Source organism: Simochromis diagramma, unplaced genomic scaffold (assembly GCF_900408965.1).
Source record: "Simochromis diagramma unplaced genomic scaffold, fSimDia1.1 OVJJ01000618.1, whole genome shotgun sequence".
Taxonomy (NCBI): domain Eukaryota; kingdom Metazoa; phylum Chordata; class Actinopteri; order Cichliformes; family Cichlidae; genus Simochromis; species Simochromis diagramma.
In genome coordinates this window covers 4,582,198-4,602,493 of record NW_024387423.1, presented here as the reverse complement: position 1 = coordinate 4,602,493, position 20,296 = coordinate 4,582,198, and the positions used below count along the sequence as shown (strand labels likewise).

The 20,296-nt window shown below is 39.4% G+C and overlaps 1 protein-coding gene across 1 annotated transcript in view; it reads right to left on the bottom strand.

The window, feature by feature from the left end:
* Positions 1 to 20,296, bottom strand: part of cdkal1 (CDK5 regulatory subunit associated protein 1-like 1) — a 253,811-nt gene that overhangs the window by 8,371 nt on the left and 225,144 nt on the right. Inside the window, exons 13-14 of the mRNA XM_040013107.1 lie at positions 12,944 to 13,027; positions 7,990 to 8,154 (exon numbers count right to left, since the gene is read on the bottom strand). Of these exons, the coding sequence (XP_039869041.1) occupies positions 7,990 to 8,154; positions 12,944 to 13,027 (249 nt within the window). The remainder of the gene's footprint in view (positions 1 to 7,989; positions 8,155 to 12,943; positions 13,028 to 20,296) is intronic.

Sequence of the window (20,296 nt, the reverse complement as noted above, 5' to 3'; positions counted from 1 at the left end):
TAGAGTAAGATGTCAGAAGGACTTGTGTCCAAGCAAACAATTTGTATTGGAATGCAATTTGTAACATAATTACCACACTGATAGACATTAACTTTAATCAAAATGATCTCAAGAGATTTGGTACGGACACTCAAGTCCTAACCAGCTTCTATCACTGCAGTGCTAATGATAACTTGTCATTAAAACACCATGACACACACATCTTGGTCTTCATACAGTCATTGCTTGTATAGAGTGTATACAACACTTGTCTATAAAGCTGTTCAGAAAGAGACAAACACATATTGTTTGCACAGTTTACAGTTACTGTAACTAAATACAGAAGAGCACTACATGTGCTACACTATAGCGTTGGGTGTGCAAACACATGACTGATCAAACACATGGCAGGCAGTCACACACAGGCAAACGGGGGGAAAAGGCACATGTTTACAGGTACTGGGAAAAGTACACAGACATAACAGCAAAATAGCATTTGCAGATACACACATAAATTTTAAATGAGCAAATGGTGGGATAAAAGGTCCGTGTTAAAGTGAAAAGACTAGCACTAAAAAGAGAACGCACAAGAGAAATATGCCAGTTTCCATGAAAAGGGTGAAAACAACATGCCAAAAGAAAAGACAAGAGCACGAGTGGTGTTTTGGGAATGTTTTCTTGTTGGGGGGAGAAAAAGACAGAATAAAAGATGGGCTGGGATAATGCTTTAGCCACCGTGCTGTTCAATGCTTTATAGCTTTTGAAGATGCTGGACTTGTTAGTGGTGTTGGAAAACGAGCTGACATGTCAGAAAGCGTAGCTGTATTGCTCAATTTTTGTGTCTCCCTGGAAACGCCTCTGTTATCATTGGTGCTACATTAAGTTGTCAGTTTGATAAAGATGTTTCTTTAATTTCCCGGTTTTATCTATTTGACTGTGCTGTCTTAGCACTGACGTCTCTCAGTCTTTGTACTAATTTGCATTCCTTGTGTCCACTACGTATATCCACTTGCATTATTTTATGCTTTTAGTATATTCTGTTTTAAATTTCCAAAAAAAGAAAACGGTTAAAGTAGTTAATAGCGCTCACGTAAATGAACTTAATGGTTCGCTGTGTAAAATACAAATAAAAAATGGACAAATCTCATAAATCAACAACTTTTTGACACATATTACTGCCATCAAATCATTGCCTTCTGCCCCCCATCCCCACTTCTGCCTTGTGCTCTGTCATCCTGGAAGAAACGCTTTCTATCTGAACAGAAATATTGCATCATAGGATAAAAGGTGATCAGTAATCCTTTTCTATGCAGCGTCTGTAACAACGAAATGACACGCCAAGCTCAAGAGGAGGACACACTTATAAATAAAACACAAGACATGGATGAGACACTTAAAAATGTAGTGGTGTTTGTTTACAATGCCCACGCTTGGTTATGGCTATGAAAGCATGCAAAAACAAAGACTGCTCTAAACTGAACAGATTTTTTTGCATTTACTTTTTCTACCCGTGGTTCAAATATTAAAAGCTGTTTGAACTCTTTGACATTATGAGGCAGAATGAGGATTTGCAATGCAATCTGACATGTTAGGCTGGAACACAGAAAACACACCTGACTGATATTTTGATGGCGTAACATTTGGCTCTAAAGTGGAGCCGCTGTAATGTAACTTGACACGCTAAACGAAATGCTTAAAAATAACGATCCCTGCTGTTTTCAAGGCAAAACAAATGATCTGCTATTAGAGCAAACAAAGTGGAGCAAAGGCCAAGCAAAACTCTTTGACATTTTAAATACAAGGTTTAAAAATAGACCAATTTCAGAGGATTAACCGCTCCCTGACCAAAAATTACATCCCGATCTTTGATTTTGGCTTCTTTCTTGACAAAGCAGATGACAACACGTGAGGATAACGCAACATCAAAGCAAGAACTCACAACAATTGCACGTCAGTCCGGAGGAACAAATAAAGGAAAATGAACTCCTACAGAGAAATACTGACTTTTGTGCGAGCTCCGTGTCTGTGTGCATCACCACTGCTTCTTTTACACACACGCAATCATCACATAAACAAAACAGAAGCACCTCATACAGCCCGCGGCCAGTCAGAGTCTGCCAGGCACACTGGGGGAAGACAGCATAAGCAAGTATGTGCTTAGAAATGTGCACGTATAATAATCAACATGTGTGTATAAGCTTTCTTTTACCATTGACTACTGCTATATGCAAGTGTGTCTGAGTTTACGTACTATAAACACTATGATGCAAAGCAAAGGCAATCCCACCCACACGCTCTGTACTAAAACCCTTTTTTTTCTAGTTGCATTTAGAAGATGTATTTCAAAAACTACAAACTGACCAGATGCCTTCTCTTACTGGGAATTTACATCGAACGTAAAGAAGGAGAGGGAGAAAAAGCTGGCAAATTTCAACTCCATTTCTGTTATCCTGCCAATTTGTGGTTATGGAGGAACATTGTTCACTACCTAGATTCTTCCCTCTTTCCCTCCTCCAGATCTCTCCCTTTTACATTCTGCCTTCCATACAAGCTGTCAATTTACTCTCTTGAGGGAGCAGAGCAGTTTTCTTCTCCCTTTCTATTCTCTTGGTCTTCTTGAGGAAATATGCTGTGAAAAGAGCTGATTATTATATGGCACTCCAAGCTCCTTCTCTGAGTCTTGATCTCTCCATCTCACTCACTCTCTCGCCATCATTCCTGCTTTATTTTCCAGTCTCTCTCTCTCTCTCTCTCTCTCATTCAACCCCTTAATTTCGTCTGCAGATGAGGACTGGTGAAGAAACTTTTTCCTTCACCATGATGTGCTTTCTTTGCTATTGTGTCTCACCAAAAGACTCATTACTGTCCTTCCCCTCATGTTGAAAGTGCTATTTGTGTGAATGAAGGACTAACAGGTGTAGAGAGAGTAACAGAGCGAGAGAGAGAGAGACCGGGAAAGAGAAGGAAGATGTGATCCATCTCAATAAAAGAAAAAGTATGGTGTCATTAATGCTTTTTATTACATGGTGGAAAAAAAGCACACTTAGCAGTTTATAGATCTTAAGGTGGCCGACATGAGGTTCAACAATACACACAAAAAGATCTATACATAAGGTGATGCTCTTCCTCTCTCTGTAGAAAATCAAAAGTGTTTCTTGTCCAGTGTTTAAAGCAAGAAAACACAATTTACTACACTTTTGGCATTAGTTGCACAATAAAACCAAAACGTCCAACAGAGGTTTTGTGTTTTCTGTGGATTTTGCCTCATCTGGTCCATAAAAGCATCGTCACAGACACATATTCTTTGCAAAAAAATTCGGGGATGCTTTTGGATCACTATTAATTTATCCACATTACTCATCCATCCGTAACTGTAATACATTGTTGATATATTCACACATCTCTGCACCTATTAAACCAACTCATTCACCAGTTTTGGGCAACTAAGCCACATTCATCCAAATATATCTGTCGCTTTTTCCCAGCTATCCACGCAGGCTTTCATATCCTATTCTTCAATAAATGCATCCATCTATCCATCTGGCCATGATGCTTTGTCCTCACACACATCACTACATGCTGGCTTTTGTGCATTCATTACTCTCCATTTCTGACATGAAAGACATCTCACTTTGGACATTACAGACCTCAGTCCTTTCCCCTGCCAATCCCAACCACCCACTTATCTGCCACTTTCTTTTTCTTGGTTTTTTTTTTGCCTTACATTGCTCCTCTGCATCCTAGATGAAACGACAAAGCTCAGATTCTTTCCTTCTATCAGCCATCCAGCTATCATGCACGTCATCACACACAGTCTCTTATCCTGATCTTTTTTTCCTTTTGCCACAAGCCTGCAATTATAGACCCTGCCACAAGACACAGGAGTGAATATGCGCCTTACCGCAATCACTCGTTCGTCTCTTACGCCACCTTTTTCTGCAGTGGACTCAGCTGCAGACACTCACTGTTGCACCTCTCTCTCGACCTCATTTGTACACATTGAAAACAATATAAACCAAAAAAAAATCCAAATTTTAATTAATCACTCCATAACTAACTCCACCTGCTGCCACTGTGCTTCTACCTCAGCCCTTTTCCCCATTACTGTTTCTTACAGAATGGCTTCTTGAAACCACTTCTGATGAGGCTTCAGTGAACAGTAGGTCAACTGTATCAAGTGAAGGGTCAGATGCATCTCTCGGGTCATGTGTCAGGTATTTAATGGATTTATAAAGAATATAGCTTTCAGATACTGTTCACCTGCTATATTTATATATGTTTTTTCTTAACTTTGGAATTTTTAATAGACTCAACAAAATGGGAAAACATTTTGTATACTCGTACAATAAGCCTGTCTTTACCAGACACTATTGTTTTTCCCAGAGACTAGGTAGATTACTACGCTCCGCTTAAGTGCAACTCAGTACCATTAAGAGCTGACAATGCAGGTCATCAGGATTGCAGATCGTCAGCATCACTGGAGATTTTACTTAATATAACTCAGTGCTTAATTGCAAATACACCATGGAAAGCAGAGAAGCATAAACGGAACTTTTCAAGTTCAGACACAATATTTAATTAAGACAAACACTAATGTTTGCCTCTGTTTGTCTTTTAGCTTGATTTCTTAGTTGTCTTCCTTCAGTTCATTTAATACTTCTCCAAATAAATTCTCTACATTTTGTTGTCATTTGCTAAGTCCTTGACTTGCTCAAGTACCAGCAAGTCAAGACAGTCAAAACAGTCAAACTCAAAAACCTTCACAGCGTCAGTTTTGTTTGCAAAGGGATATAAAAAAAAAAAAAAATCTAAAAAAAAAAAAAATTCAATGTTTCCTATTCAGCTACTGCAATTCCAAAAGATTCTCTCTCTTCTTCCTTCTGTCAAACTCAACCTCTTAACATAAATTCTCTTCTACTTCTCGGTGACCTTATCTCCCTTCTCACCTTAAAAAATTCCAGAATTTCACCTTGGGTAAGGGAATAGCTGGCAAATATATGTATTTGCCCATTAAGCATGAAAAACAGTGTGCACGTAGAGTGCTGGGTTGTTGCTGGATCTGAATGGGCATTCAATATGTGAATATTTCCAAAAGTTAGCACAATCGACCCACAATTAGTCTGTGTTGCACTATTTACACCATTTATATATGTGCAGCCCTGTTTGTTTTTAACCATTACTTAGTGATAACGATCAAGTATGGACATCTAACAGTGCCCGTCTCGTTAAAATGAATCAAAGTTCCATGAATCAGAGTTTAATCAAGCTTAGGGATGCTGGAGTGTAACTGCCTCCTCTACAGAGGTTTTCGAGAAAACAAGTTACCAGTAGACGTTTGGGTAAACTGGCTCTATACAGGCTCATCGTTTCATTTGAAAGGATTACTGGTGTGTTGTTTTTTTGTTTTTTCATTTTCTTTTAGTGCTGCCTGAGGTGATTTTGGTTCATCTATCTTGAAGTGTGATCTGATGTGTGTGTGTGTATGAATTTATGGGCAATCCACATGTTTCTTTAGCGTCCAACAAAATAAGGTCTGGATTATTGTGTAAGATTTTCTTTTGGAAGACTGCAAGCGTTTGAGAATGAAGCTGGGTGAGGGGCGAATGCATGTGTGCTGGATGACCTGCGGGATTCATAAAGCTAGTAGTTTTACAAGGCCTAGTCTCCTCTTCTGAACTTTTTACTGCTGAGTGACGTGCCACTTGGCTTCCTGTGAAATCCTTCTTTTCCCTTTCTTTTTTATCTCAGTTTCTGCTCTCCATTTCTCTTTCTGCTTGCTTTCCTCTTCATCCATGCCCCCTCCCACCATGTCTCTGTCTGTTCCTTTCTTCCCCTCCCTCTACGTCTGGCAGTAAAGGCTGATGGAGTGTGAAATTAGAAAGTGTATCATATTCTGCTCTGTGGCTCCATGTCCTGAGCTATAAGCTATAGCTAGTCAGAGTGAAAAATAACATGCAGTGAAACAGATACATTAACATGGTTTTGTGTGTACATGTGCATGTGTGTGTACATGTGCGTGTGTGTGTGTGTGTGTGTTGAAAAGGACAGTTTAGCCGACCTGCAGCTTATCTGAAATTACTTATCTCACGGATGATACACTGGGGCTTCTTCCTAAACTACAGGACTGAGCATGGATTCAAATTATGGACAAACATAAATACACACCTGACTCAGATGCTGAGTGCACACAATTTGAATAGCGTGTTGTAAACAAAATTTTAATAGTTTTGATAAAGAAAGTGCACAGAGTGAGAGATAGATCCTCTCACTAATTGAAAAAGACAAGACCCCAGTATTTGATCAAATACATCCATAGTCACAAGAAAGAGTTTGCAGACCAAGATTTCTGTACTTACTGCTGATACAATATATAACCTTCATCTGATTTGCAAAATACATAAAGAACTGAGTGTAAGATGAAGTCCACACCACACTTTATGAGCAATGAACGCATCCTAATCCTGATTTTAAACGTTTTTTTGCGACTGTAATTATCTGTTAGGTGTACCTGCTGCACATTACATTTGCTTCCAACACAACTCACCGTCTCAGGTTCACTATTTGTTCCACCTTGGACAACTATCAGTTTGCTTACAGTGTAGCTTACAAAGAGCAACCTACAAACCTTGTTCCCAAGATGCTGTAGCTGATTTGTTCAGAGCACTATCCACCAAGTGGCTATTAGAACAGGAACCAGTAGTACCACATCATGTGAGGTGGTCTTAATAAAAGGGAACACTGGATCGTCAAAGTATATCGTGGAGTCAGTTAAACTTCAGGGATATAAATGTGTCCACTTTGGAAGCATAAGTCACTGTCACCTGCTTTGGTGCAAATTAAAGTGACAGCAGTTGCACAGGAGGCTCAACAACAAAACCTCCAAAAAATAAAATAAAAAAGGAGAATGTCTTTGGAGCCATAGACCATTGTTACTTTTCTTGCCATTCTTGGTATTATGGGAAAGTACCTGCAACCCATTCACATTGCACAAGTGTTCCACTTCTTGCAGTAGGACATTTTCATTGGCGCCAGAAGCGTTTTGTGTCTCCCAGCACCGTCTCAAGAATAGGGAGTAAATACTGTACACAAGAACAGCTGGACAGGTCTGTAAAAGTGCATCAACCAAGCACCAAGACCCAAATCTGCTCTTTTGTACAAGGAGGAGTAGGAGGAGCTCTACCAGAACCCTACAAAATTCTTCAGTAACATGCACAAATGTAACCTACTGTGTTAGCATACGGTGCTGTGTACATATTCGCACCGTGCAGTGAGCACTCCTGTGCACAGATCATAATAAAGGACCAAGAACCCTCATGCCACCCTCACGGAGGCCGATTCTGATAGGCTGAGTAGAAACATGCACAAGTAGCCTGCTGCATGCATTTTATGCCTCCTCCTGTTTCTCATCACATAAAGCAGCAGATACCATGCCTTGTTGCTGGCTCAGTGCCCTTCTATGGTCATGTCCAGCTCTCCTTCACACTTCTGAGACTGTGCTGAGACACAAAACTTCTTGTGAAGGCATGTGCAGAAGTGCAATCCTGGAGGAGCAGGTCTGCTTGTGCAGCCTGAATGGGCTGTAGGTATGGTCACATGGACACACTAGCCTAAAGCGAAAGTAGAGAGAAATTAGTCAGGAGGGAGAAGGAGAGAGCACTGACCTGTAGCCAACATGCACAAAACTTCCCTTTTTGGGAGTTGTGTTGTTTTTGCCTCTCCAGTGGACCAGAGCAGGGATAATGGACTCACAGTGATTTATACTTTGTAACTCGACACATTGATATCCCTGAAGTTTACCTTATATTGTGTTATACTGTGATCACATGGTGTTCTTCATTTTTTGAACAAGTGTGTTTTTGTCCAAGGTATATATGAATATTTGAAAGACGATATCTGTTTGTGCATCCATTTAAAAATGTCATAGCACCATAGTGAGTGACTGACAAGACAATGACACATCTAGGCATTAATTTAATTACTGTAACTGTAAGCATGCATGTATGTGCTTACCTGCAGCAGACCAGACACCTCTCCTTTCTGAAGCGGCATGGCAATGGAAGGAGTGAACGGCTTACTTTCCTCTACTGGTTTGCCTTTCATGAAGTGTTTTCCTGCCTCATAGACGTCCACCACAATCATCTTTCCTTTAAACTCCACCCTTTTAGGTACCAGCACCTGCAAATCGGAGGACATCATAACTGACTTCACTGCAAAAAAATACACAAATAAAAAAACACTTTAAGGCGAAAATTCTAACAACTCCATATTGCTAAAATTTGAAGGTAGAATATAATGGATACAATTGTGTTGTTTGCCGCTTAGTCGCCTTCTGTGGAGTACATGGAAGATAACTAAAAGACTTTACTGTGGCTGACATAAAAAAAGCAGACCTATATAACCGTCCACTCCACCAGATAATGTTCCCTGGTTCTTTACATCTGTCAACCTCCATATTGATTTAGCCAGTCCACGGCTTCACAATAAAAACCAACAACGACGACAGCGGAAAAAAACAAACAAACCCCCCCAACTGAGTGCTTTCAGTTCCATTTATGGAAGACCTCAAGGTCGACAAGTACAGGAACAGCTGGGCGCTAAACCAGAGGGAAGGATTTGCTGGTTTGTCTTATTATTTCACCATGGCAACTGCACATCTTAGCTGATCACAGCAGGAAGGAAAGGGAAAACAAAGAGTTATAATTACGGATTCATGTGGAAGGGAATTTGTTCTTAATGACTTATTCCTGTAAATAAAGACTGTATGAAAATACTTTTTCCTTCAAAGACAATTTCAAACTAGCTACAAAGTCAACAAGCTGATAATGATGTATGGTGTATGATTATCGTGCCGATTTACTCCCTTTCTTCGGCTCTTCTTTTCAGATTCAGTCGTTTTATGTAGTAAACACTAATTAAATGATTTGGTGTGCGTGCATTTTTGAAGGATATCAGGCAGTTATAAAAACTTCTTAAATTCTAATCGCTGCAAAAGTGTGACTTTCTTTGTGAAGAAGGCATCATTTTTTATCAAGCTTTGTGAACACCTTAGGAGAATAATAGCAGATGTAAATCCATCCACCTAGATGCTTTACATCTGACACTACACAATAACCTTTGAAAAAGTTGTTTGAGAACTTGTTAGCATATTATTATACATCATTAAAGATAAAGATGATGTACAAAATGAATAATGATGATAATAAGATGGCATGTCACTGATCCTTGTCCCTGCTATAAGTCCTGTACCGTTTTTGTTTAATCCTTTCCAAGGACAGATCAGAGTTTGGGTCATCAGCCTCAGACATGCTGGGAATTCAATGTCTTGTACACATTGGCTTCAGCAAGGCGCTGACGTGCCGACTCGGATCATCTGGTGGTCCGTCTAACCATTACACTACTCTGCAGGGCTTAGGCACTGACTGAGCAGAGAATAGCGTATGAACTGGAGGAGAGATTGTTACTGGTCTGATGGTAGGGGCACGCCTGCCTCAGTGTTAATCTGTCAGCCTTCATCCAGCTGGTAAAATATGATAGGAGACGGAGTGCTGGCCAAACAGACACAAAGCCAGCACGACGTCTGCCCAATCAACACACCTGCTGCTCAACACTCTGACCACAGAGAGAGGCTGTGTGTGTGCGTGTAAGTTACCAGCAGCCAGACTGTGAGTGGAGAGGTGAAACCGCAGGGCTGTGGAAGAGATAGCTGTCTTTGTGTGTGTGTGTGTGTAGGTGAGGGTCATTCGTTGCCCATTACATAGTGATTAAATGATGAAAGAGCTTGTCTGATTTCATTGGAAACCCCCTCTCCTGCTGCCTCACTCAGACACTAACACACACACACACAGGTGGGTTGGGTACCTATTACAGCCGTCAGGATAGATATCCATCTGATGGTGTCAAAGTGAAACTAGGCCATTTGTTCACTCTCACACCTCTCTCTTCCTTATTCCCCATTTCCTTCAGCCCGCACATCCTCCTCCTTTCCTTTCCTCTCAAACTCACTGTTTCTTTTACAGTTCAACTACCTTAACTTCCCTTTCTCGTCATCCATTATTCCATCCATTTACACTTTTATTGCTACACAATCTTTTTAGAATAATTAGATCTGTATGGATCAATATGGTAAGAATTAAAGTGAGGCTGAACTCACAACATCTGTAATGTATAATGTGTATGAACTGGAGATCAGTGAGCTGCCTTAATGGTCCCATATAACGCTCCTTTTGGACAAGTTAATGTCTCCTGAATGTATCTGTTATGTTTCAGGTCACCACCTTTTGTTTTCTCTGCCATGTGTCTATTAACCTCTCTGTTTTAGACTGATTCCAAATGAAGCTGGTTGTAACTTTCAGTCTGTTGCCCATGACCCCTTTCATGCCCTTTTCCTGTGACTTACCTACTATTGCTATGAACACCTGGGTTAAAACAGAACCAATGTGTCTGCAGTGAGACTCATAAAAGTGAGCGTGTAAGAGTAAGATCCGGTGCTTTATGAGCACTCGTTTCATAAACATCACCTAAGGCTACGTCCATCGTTTTCTCTCCATTTTGGCCTCCCGTCCACACTGACACGGAAATGGTGGAAAATCACAGCTTTTGATGGAAAACGCAGCTTTTTTGAAAACGCTCTCGAAAACGCGTACATTTGAAAACGGTGCTTTCGCGTCGCAGTGTGGACAGCGAAAACGGAGCGTTTCTAAAACAATGACACGTGTTAGTCATGTGATGCAGTCATGTGACCAATTAAACTAAGATAGCGGAGGGCGTTATACAGCAGTTGTTTTGCTTGCTCTCAGTTTTAACAGCCCTATTAAATATTAATATCAGTCTGTGCATGCTCCAGATAGCTTTTCTTCAAATTCTTTAACTCTCACTCGCTTTTGCAACTTTGTAGTTTTGTGTTACTCGCAGCAACAACTCCACCTCATTGTTAATCCATTTAAAAAACTCGGTGCTTTTCCTCAACATTTTTCGGGAAAGCAAATAAGCGGCAGGCAGAAATGTGGCAGGTCGAATCTTCTTTCGTTGCACGCATGCGCAGGACTGGAACGTAAGCGTTTTCGGCCATTTCAGTGTGGACGCACAACTCTGTGAAAACGACTGAAAACGCTAGTGTGGACGCGGACAAAAACACCATTTTCAAATCTATCCGGGCTAGTGTGGCTGTAGCCTAAGTCAGCGGTCCCCAACCTTTTTTGCACCACGGACCGGTTTATGCCAGACATTATTTTCACGGACCGGCCTTTAAGGTGTCGCGGATAAATACAACAAAATAAAACTAGTACCGGTACCGAAAAAAAGAAGATTTATTCATAACACGCGTGAAAAGACCCAGGAAAACCGAGTTAACGATAAAAACGATAACAAAATAATGCTGAAAACCGATAAAAACCCTGAAAACCATACATTTCACACCTGAGCCTCAACTCTCGCGGGCCGGTACCAAACGACTCACGGACCGGTACCGGTCCGAGGCCCGGGGGTTGGGGACCGCTGGCCTAAGTGACAAAAAAGCTTGATTTTATCAGAGAATGTTGTAGTTTAAAACTTATTAAATGGCTATTTTTGCAGCGAAAGTAGGGATCACTTTGTAAATGATGGGAAGCACGACATCCCACTACAAGTTACTGGCAGCTAATTAAACTGTAGTCTTACATGTGGGCTCTTACAGCTATAAAAATGCAAAAATTCTTCAGGAATGATTTGAAGAAGATGACTGATTTCCAGGTGTTCCCTTTCCCAGCATTCCCAGTCTAATTCATACCAAGCATCTGTTTGATGTGCTGAAAAGACAAGTGTGATTCATGGAGTGTGCACCTCACCTCTTACGGGACTTATGGGACTATTGCCTGTGGAGTCTGTTTTAACAGCACTAGAGCGTCCCAAACTATTTTAGGCAAATGTTTAAAGTTTAAAGTGTTTGCATGTTCAGCAGGAGTATGGATATTTCAACACAAGAGGGTCAGAGATTGTGCTTAAGTATGGTCAGCTGACACACATGCCAAGACATACACAAATCCAGGCACGCATTAAGGAGTGCGCACTCATGCAACGCACACATGAACCGAGTAACACTTGTAACTGAAGTTTATAGCCTACAGAAGAAAGTGCAAAGGAGGAGGAGAAGAGGGGAGGAGAGGGAAGTGGAAGGGAGGAAAAATTATTACCATCCTTTGCCCTCCCTGCTAATAAAAAGCATAACTTCAAACATGTTTCTGATGATGGTTAAAGCAGGAGGAAATTGATTTATTTGAAGATGTTTTAAAGTGGATTTTTCACAGGTTGAGAGGGTCTTTGAAGCCATGCAAAGGTATATGTGTGTGTGAGTTTGCAGGATGGAATGTTCATGTCTTTAGGGCTGACCTTAATGTTAGTACAGTTAAAAAAAAAATAGTACTGCTGCTATCAGCCTCCAAATGCTGCCATGACCACCGCAGGGTGTATGTGTGTATTTGTGAGTGTGTTTGATATTACAACTAACCTAGTTTACTCAATACAAGCTCAAGCATCTGACACTTAATGTGACTAGTCCTGAGACATGAAGAAGAGCTGGAAAAGTTTCACACTGAAAAAACATTCGTTAAATTATTGATTAATTTGCCTTTCCGCTGGAGTTTTCTATGGAGGAAAGTGTATGTGGAGAGCATCTTAAGCATTATTGATCCATACAGTGCAAGAGCTTGGCTGAATGGTTCTTTAGCAGACAAGCTATTCATAAGTCTGTGCGCTTAGATTAAATTTTCACTATCAAAATATTTTTTTAAATATTACCACACTAAAATTCACACTTTTTATTTGGTTGAGAATAATTAAATTCAGCAAAGGCACGGCTCACAGTTATCCTCACTGGCTCCTTGAGATTGCATTTAAGAAATATATTTGATATATAAACGGTGAGAAACAAACAGGATTTATGGATTCTGTGCTTGAGTCGTTGGTTAATGTATCTGGACAATAACCTTACCTGTTCGTAGTACTTGTTGTGAGCCACATAGTATTGGGAATCAAATGACTCCTCTGTCACCAACACATGCTGTCTCTCCCCTACCTGCACAGACAGAGGGAGGAAGAGTGAAAAGGAGAGAGAAAGAAGTTATCCAATGGATTTACTCAGACAAAAAGGAAAAATTGTACTATATTAAAGGTGGACATCAATTAACCATTCACAATAAACAAGCTGTAAAGCCATTTGATTTAAGCTCACCCAGTAAAACTGTGCTAGTTTCGCTGAAAAAGAACACATTTACTGCTGCAGCGTACACATGCACAGCAGACGTTTATGAATGTCTGCCGTGCATAGATGCGTTGGCTATGGGGTTGCAGTTTTTGTTACATAGGCCGCGTTTCTTCTTCAGTTTTAATTCAAGCAAGCTTCCTCAGTCAAGCTTCTATTCACGGAGATCCAATATTCAATAAAAGCTTTGCTCTTTCACGTTTTTTTCAAGTTTTATGTTAGTGCCCGCCGTTCACCTTTTAATTAAAATCTCAAGGTTTCAGAGCCACTTCAGTTTTAGTGCTTTGCAAAGAGATGGCGAGCACTATTCAGTTCAGAAAACTGCATTTAAAAAAAAAAGAAGAAAAAAAGTCTATACACGATGCAATTCAGATGCATACAGAAAACAGTCTATTCAGGACATCAGAAAATCAAATACTACAAGGTCTCCCCATCTGGCAATTTAGTGTCGGATGAAATGAGAGAAAGCACATTTTTGTGGAGGAATGTTGTTGACTCTCCGAAGGATTCATAGAAGAGTAGAAGAACTTTTTTGAAAGTTCTACAGGAAAGAATAAAATCTATTTAGGACTAGTTTTCTTACCAAAAAGGGGGAAGCGTTTCCACATTTGAACAAGAATCAATTCATCACAGTTTCTGTGCTTCATGACTATATATACGCCCGCACATTTCCTAAACGGCTAATTCATTTTAAACATGATTTAACAGGTATAAATTATGCATTAATACTTCCCTTCATCTCTGACGTAACTTTGGCCAGTATCACCTTTAGGGTCATCTTCTTGGACAGCCGTGACTAAAAGTGACCAATGGATCAGTGGCTCCACTTGTGTTAAATCCTTGTATTTTCACTCTTCTCTTTATGGTAGACTTGATTAATGTGCACATGCATCACCTGGCATGCAGCCTGTTTCAGTTGCTCCTTTTTCTCCATATTTGAACTTTTAATTATTTTCTTTGTCTTTTACTTAGTATTAGAGTGTTTGTTTTCATAGTTTTCTCATACATAATTTCCTGCCTCCTGGAGATTTTTCATGACCTTGTTGTGAAGAGGTTTTTCTATATCATGACTGATCACCACACACGCGTCTTGAGGATTTCCAGGCCGGTTTATGTTGCCAAACACAGCACAATGTACCAAACTGTGGATGTCCCAATGTTCACGCCGTCTCTCAGATTGATTTGTTTTCTTTTTGCAGGCTAAGACAACTTGCACTGATATCTGCTTCGACTTGGGGTTCACAGAAGTACTTTTTAAAAGCCAACATGAGAGTTTAAACCGAAGCCAGGCTTTGATCTTCTAATTAATGAAAAAACAATAATGAAAAAAGTAGCCATACTTTTTAATTTAACAGTTTTGAGTAAACTGTCCATTTCACTTGAGCCCATGAAAACAGGCTGACAGCATTCAGTGCTTAAAGCAACACTGCGCAACTTCAACTGTGAGAAAAGTGTCACCGTTTAAACATTTTTGGACCTAACTGCATTTGAAAATGTTTCAAATTCAGGTGTCCTGTGGGTAGCATTTGCATTTTAACTCTGTCAGTGATGAGACCTTTACTCAGAGTATGCTGACTGATCATTTCCTTAGCAAAATGTCAGAGCCTTAGAAGTCATGGCTCTGACATATCGCCCAAGGTATTTCCATTTTTGCAGACGTCCATATTCTGCGCTCTCTTCTTCCTTTTTTCCCCCCCATGTTTACCCTTTTTCTTACACCCCTCTCTACTGTCTCTGGGCTGTCTCTTTGTTTTCAGCCACTTCCTCTCATCATTGACTGACTCTCACAGAGAACACCTGCAGAGGATGAGACAGACTCAAAAAGCGATCAAATAAATTGTTTTTATTTGAGGGGTTTTATTTTCAGGGGGAGAAGTGGGTAAAAAAAAAAAAACATAAGACCATTATTACTGGACAGCAAGCACTCAATTGTTGCCTTTCTTAGTGCACTTAAACTGAAAACAAAATATTTTTCCAGGAAGATAAAAAATACCTTTTATTTAGTCATAGTCAAATTCTCCTTTCCCCTTCAAGTACATTACAAAATTATAAATATAAAATTTATGTGGAAATGTATGCACACATACTAATGTTGCCTGAGTGCATCTAAAAAAGAAAGTATTGTTGAAAAAGTTATTTTTTGTAATTTAATTGATAAAAATGTAATTTTCATGGAGTCTAAGTGCATATGTCAAACTTCTCTTTAATTATAATTTTGATTGAACCCTGGTATCTTTAATTCAGCTTTTCAACACATTACTGCTCAAACAGTAAAATACTGTGTAGCTTAATTTAGCTCTGTACATGCTTGGGGAAGACTGCAAACTTGACAGTGGCCCAGATGACCATCCTCAACACCGTCCAGAAGGAAGGCGAGCCACAGAAGGTCATTTCAAAAAAGGCTGACTGTTCACAGTGCTGCATGGAAAACTAAGTGGTAGAGGAAAGTGTGGCAGGAAAAAGTGCACACACAAGCAACAGGGATGACCGTAGCCTTAAGAGGACTGTCAAGAAAAGTCGATTCAAGAACACGGGGAATGAAGACAGTGCAACAAGAGCCACAGATGGGTAGGAATGTGGCTAAACTGTCACATTACCAATGTCAAGCCACCCCTGAACCAGAGACAACGTCAAAAGTGTCAAAGTACTGAACTGCTGCTCAGTGGTCCTTTTTAGATGAAAGTAACATTTTAAGTCAAGGAAATCAAGGTCCTATAGACAGTCTTAAGGTCCTACGGCAGGAGAATTCAAGCTAGTGTGAACTGATTTAGGGTCCCATGTGGTCATCTTCTAATGGTGGTGAAGGTTTACCCACTATGTATGATCAAGTCAAAAAGTCAATGTTGCAACCTCCTGGAGGTTTCAGAGCATTTCATGCATTCTTTCGCCGACAAGCTTCATAGAGATGCTGATATCTTTTCCAGCAGGACTCAACACTTTCTCACAGTACCAAAACTGCTGACCAACTTTTACTGTACTTGATTGACCTTTATATTTACCATTTTGAATTAAATAAAACATAAATAATGTAAATATTGTAAGGAGTAGTTCTAAAGTAGTTCTCCAGTTATAACAGTTTATGCATGCATTTGTTTTGGCTTGTTTTTTCCTCTCATATCTGCGTATGTATGTGTATTTAGATTTGTATTTACTCCATCTGTTGAAGAACGTCACAGCTTTACAAAGAAGGACTGAATGTCTTTACACAGCATGATGGTTTTTTATTTCACCATCCAGAGAGCAACATCCCAGGATACACCGAAGATCCAGTAAAGATTTGCGGGATCATGTGTTTAATTGATAATTAATCCACATCATAACAAGAACAAGGAGACGACTGTGGCTTTGAATTTTAATCACCATTTTTATCTGTGCCACTAAACATCATCCAAATGATTTTGCTGCTGTCGTTTTCATTTTGAGCAGGAAGACTAATCCGGGCGAGAAGCAGTCGGTGCATGTTGTAGTGGGATACGTAACGTCATTCAGACATAGGTTAGTATTACATTCATGCCCGTCACAGCTTCATTCAGACATTCCCACAATGATGCAACAAACCACTATTACAGAATTATTTAATACGTGCAAGATTTCACAGCACAGCAGCTGATATTTAATGCATTAGGTTAGAGTTTTCTTCGCATGGGGACGACATTTTAATACTTAAAGCAGTCAACTAATAAAAAAAGCAGCTCAAGTATATAAATCACTGATCCCTGTCATCGTGTTCAAATGTCTGCAATTATTTTTTCAGTTATTTACAACATTACTAGTGTACTGTAACTACTGTTACACCATGTGTGTAAATGCATGCACCTCTTTCAATTTGGAGAAGGTTGCTGACGGACGGTGATGTTGTGTGGTGCTGCAGGTATGCAATAAAGAAAGTGACAAAAAAAAAAAAAAACTTTGTCAGAAACAGTATTGTAGTTTCTTCTTTTGAGTCGTAAACCTGAACATCCGCCTTTGGTTTGTTCTGAAATGTTGAAAAGCTCAGTTTGTGTGGAGAAGAATCCTGAACACCACTGTTGAGCAGTGGCTTGTAGACTTACAAACACAACGCTAAACGCTGTTCTAGCAACCATTGTACATTTTATCACAACAGTCTTGCACAGACGCACTCATTTTTACCTCAACTATCCTCTGCACTCATTATCCATCCATACGATTCTTATATACACACACAGTTTATCACACAAACACATACATAAACATACACAATACATAAACGTTGCTCAACTATGACATACGCACAAAGTGGCACACACACAGCTTTTTTGTAGCTACTTGTAGAAAGATAGTTTGTTTTGTTGTCTGCTGAACAATCGCTGCGGGGTGTGATTTAACAGGGCTAAAGAAAGAAGCTCTGATCTTTTGGAGGTTCTCTTTGATTCTTGAAAGATGAAGGGAAAAATCGCCCCTGTTGGTCTGGGTATTTTGTTTTAGCCTCAAAGTAAAAAACAATATAAAAGAGACTCAAATTTTTAAGTGTTGGCCATGAAACAGAGGGGATTATGGGTGGTTTTGGTTTAATGATTGCAGGGACAAATGTAAAATCAAATCAAGTTATACAAATAAACTGTTCTACACAAGGCATAATTACTTTAGACAGAGTAATAGCTTACAAATGACGAAGACACAAGGAATAGACGCAAGAAAGGTTGGAAAACAAATGAAAAAAGGATCAATATTGAAGAAATTTAGTCAAACTAAGCTAAAACAGAATAGCCTGGGAGAAGATATCAGATCTTTGTCCCAGTCAAAGCCTCTAGTAGCTGGTCCAGGTCAATAACTTCACACACATACACACCAGCACCAGCAGTTTCTTCACCAAGTCAATAAACCTTCCTAACACTCTGTTCGGACAATGCACTTGACTGTTTTTACAGCAGATTCAAATTGCATTGTACTTGATTCTCTGAGCCCTTCAGAACTGCAACAATATAAAGTATATAAGAAGAAATGTGTGATTTGCTAGCCTGTGGAAACTATCACTGTTTTACCTACCTCCAGCAAGTAAAGGAAAGTGAGATCAACCATAATCTGACAGCTGAATTTACAGTTTGATAATGCATGACTCCAAATAAGCAGTGATTATGTATAATTAAGTAATGACTACTGAATATTTTAGGGGGAAAAAATAGAGAAGTTAGCTTAGAAAACAATGCAACAGTTCTGGTTAATCTTAAATATGTCAAACTCTGATTACACACAAATTAAAGCATACACAGAAAAGGAAACGAAGCAATCAATGTCTTTAAGCTTTCAGGGAGGAACTACACTTTGAGAAAACATGTTGGAAATTTCAGTGGTAACATTAAGTGAAAAGTTCTTTTATAGCTTTTAAAAGAAGTTTGAAAGTCCTTCAGATCTGCCCAGATCTACACACAAACACTCCTGCTAGTAAGAAAAACGGACCATGAATGCATGAATAACTCTTTTAAAGGTGGTTTGTGTGTGAAGATTTTTCCGTTTGACGGAAACAGAAAAAATAAATAAATTAAAACCTGGTGTTTGTTAATCCAAAGTAGTCTCCATCCACCTGCCTGAAACTTCAGTGCCTACATGTACACTGGTGGGAACATAATTTGCAACTGTAAATGTGAAAATCCATTAGGGTGGAATTCATTCTTTTAACACAAAATACACAATAACGCCATAATACAGATTAAACCATGCAAAGGGAAACTTCTCATGCTTTTGAGATTATGCATATGATACACAAAAATATCCTGTAACATTGTCTTTTACAAAACAAGTTCACAGTGACATTTAAAGTGCTTTTTGGCTTTTTTTCTTTTAAGTATTTTTCAAGGATTTCAATATTTTGGTGACTATAGATTAGAAATATCCCTGCTGTTGTGAGGTTTTAACTTATACGGATGTTTATACAGACCTGATGAGAGTATTTAATTACACAATTTGGGGCGGGGGACTAAAATGCTGTCTGGAAATTTAAAACCTCCCTATTTCCCTGCATATTTCAGTAAATCATTTGCTGATTTAATAAAACATATACAATAGAGTCAAAGCTGAAGGAAAAATCAGTGTTTGTGCTTATTTTCTACTTGGAACCTTGAAGCTGAGTATCAGTGAACCATTGACCGAGCCATATAATAGTCAAGACTGAAAAACAGCTTGGAACAAGTTGAAGAGCTGGAATACAGCAGAATAGTGACTCTTCAATGACATGCCCATTGTAGAGTCTTTACTTTACAATGCAAAGCTCCTTGAAAGCGACTGTTATTATATGCAGGCGCTATATAAATAAATAAAAATTGCATTTGAAGGTTGTCTATGGAAGAATAATGACGGATTAATAGGAGACAGAACTATAATGGAAAATCTGTAACAGTTCAGGTTTGGAGTTAGCCACACTAGTTGTAATGGTAAAGGTTAGGGTAAAGAGCTTTGCGGAAAAAATACGTCAATGAGGATCATCACAAATACAGAAAGGGAAGTGTGGATGTGTATGAAGGCCTAGATATCTCCTTGATCATAACAAACTCTCACAACACACACAGGACAAAAGTATTCACAATAACAACTTGTCCAGCAAAGCACTTTATAAACAGAGTCTAACCCAAGCTCCACTGTTATCATCTTCAATGCCCTGTACCAACACAGAGCAGAGCAGCTATCTGAACGCTACCCCAACAGAGGTCGATTATCTTGTTAATAATTTCACCTCCTCACTGCGTACGACTCTGGATACTGTAGCTCCAGTGAAAACTAAGGTCTCTAATCAGAAGTACCTGACTCCGTGGTATAATTCTCAAACACGCAGCCTAAAGCAGATGACTCGTAATCTGGAGAGGAAATGGCGTGTCACAAATTTAGAGGATCATCATTTAGCCTGGAGAAATAGTTTGCTGCTTTATAAGAAAGCCCTCCGCAAAGCCAGAACATCTTACTATTCATCACTGATTGAAGAAAATAAGAACCCCAGGTTTCTCTTCAGCACTGTAGCCAGGCTGACAAAAAGTCAGAACTCTACTGAGCCAACCATCCCTTTAACGTTAACTAGTAATGACTTCATGAACTTCTTCACAAATAAAATTTTAATCATTAGAGAAAAAATTA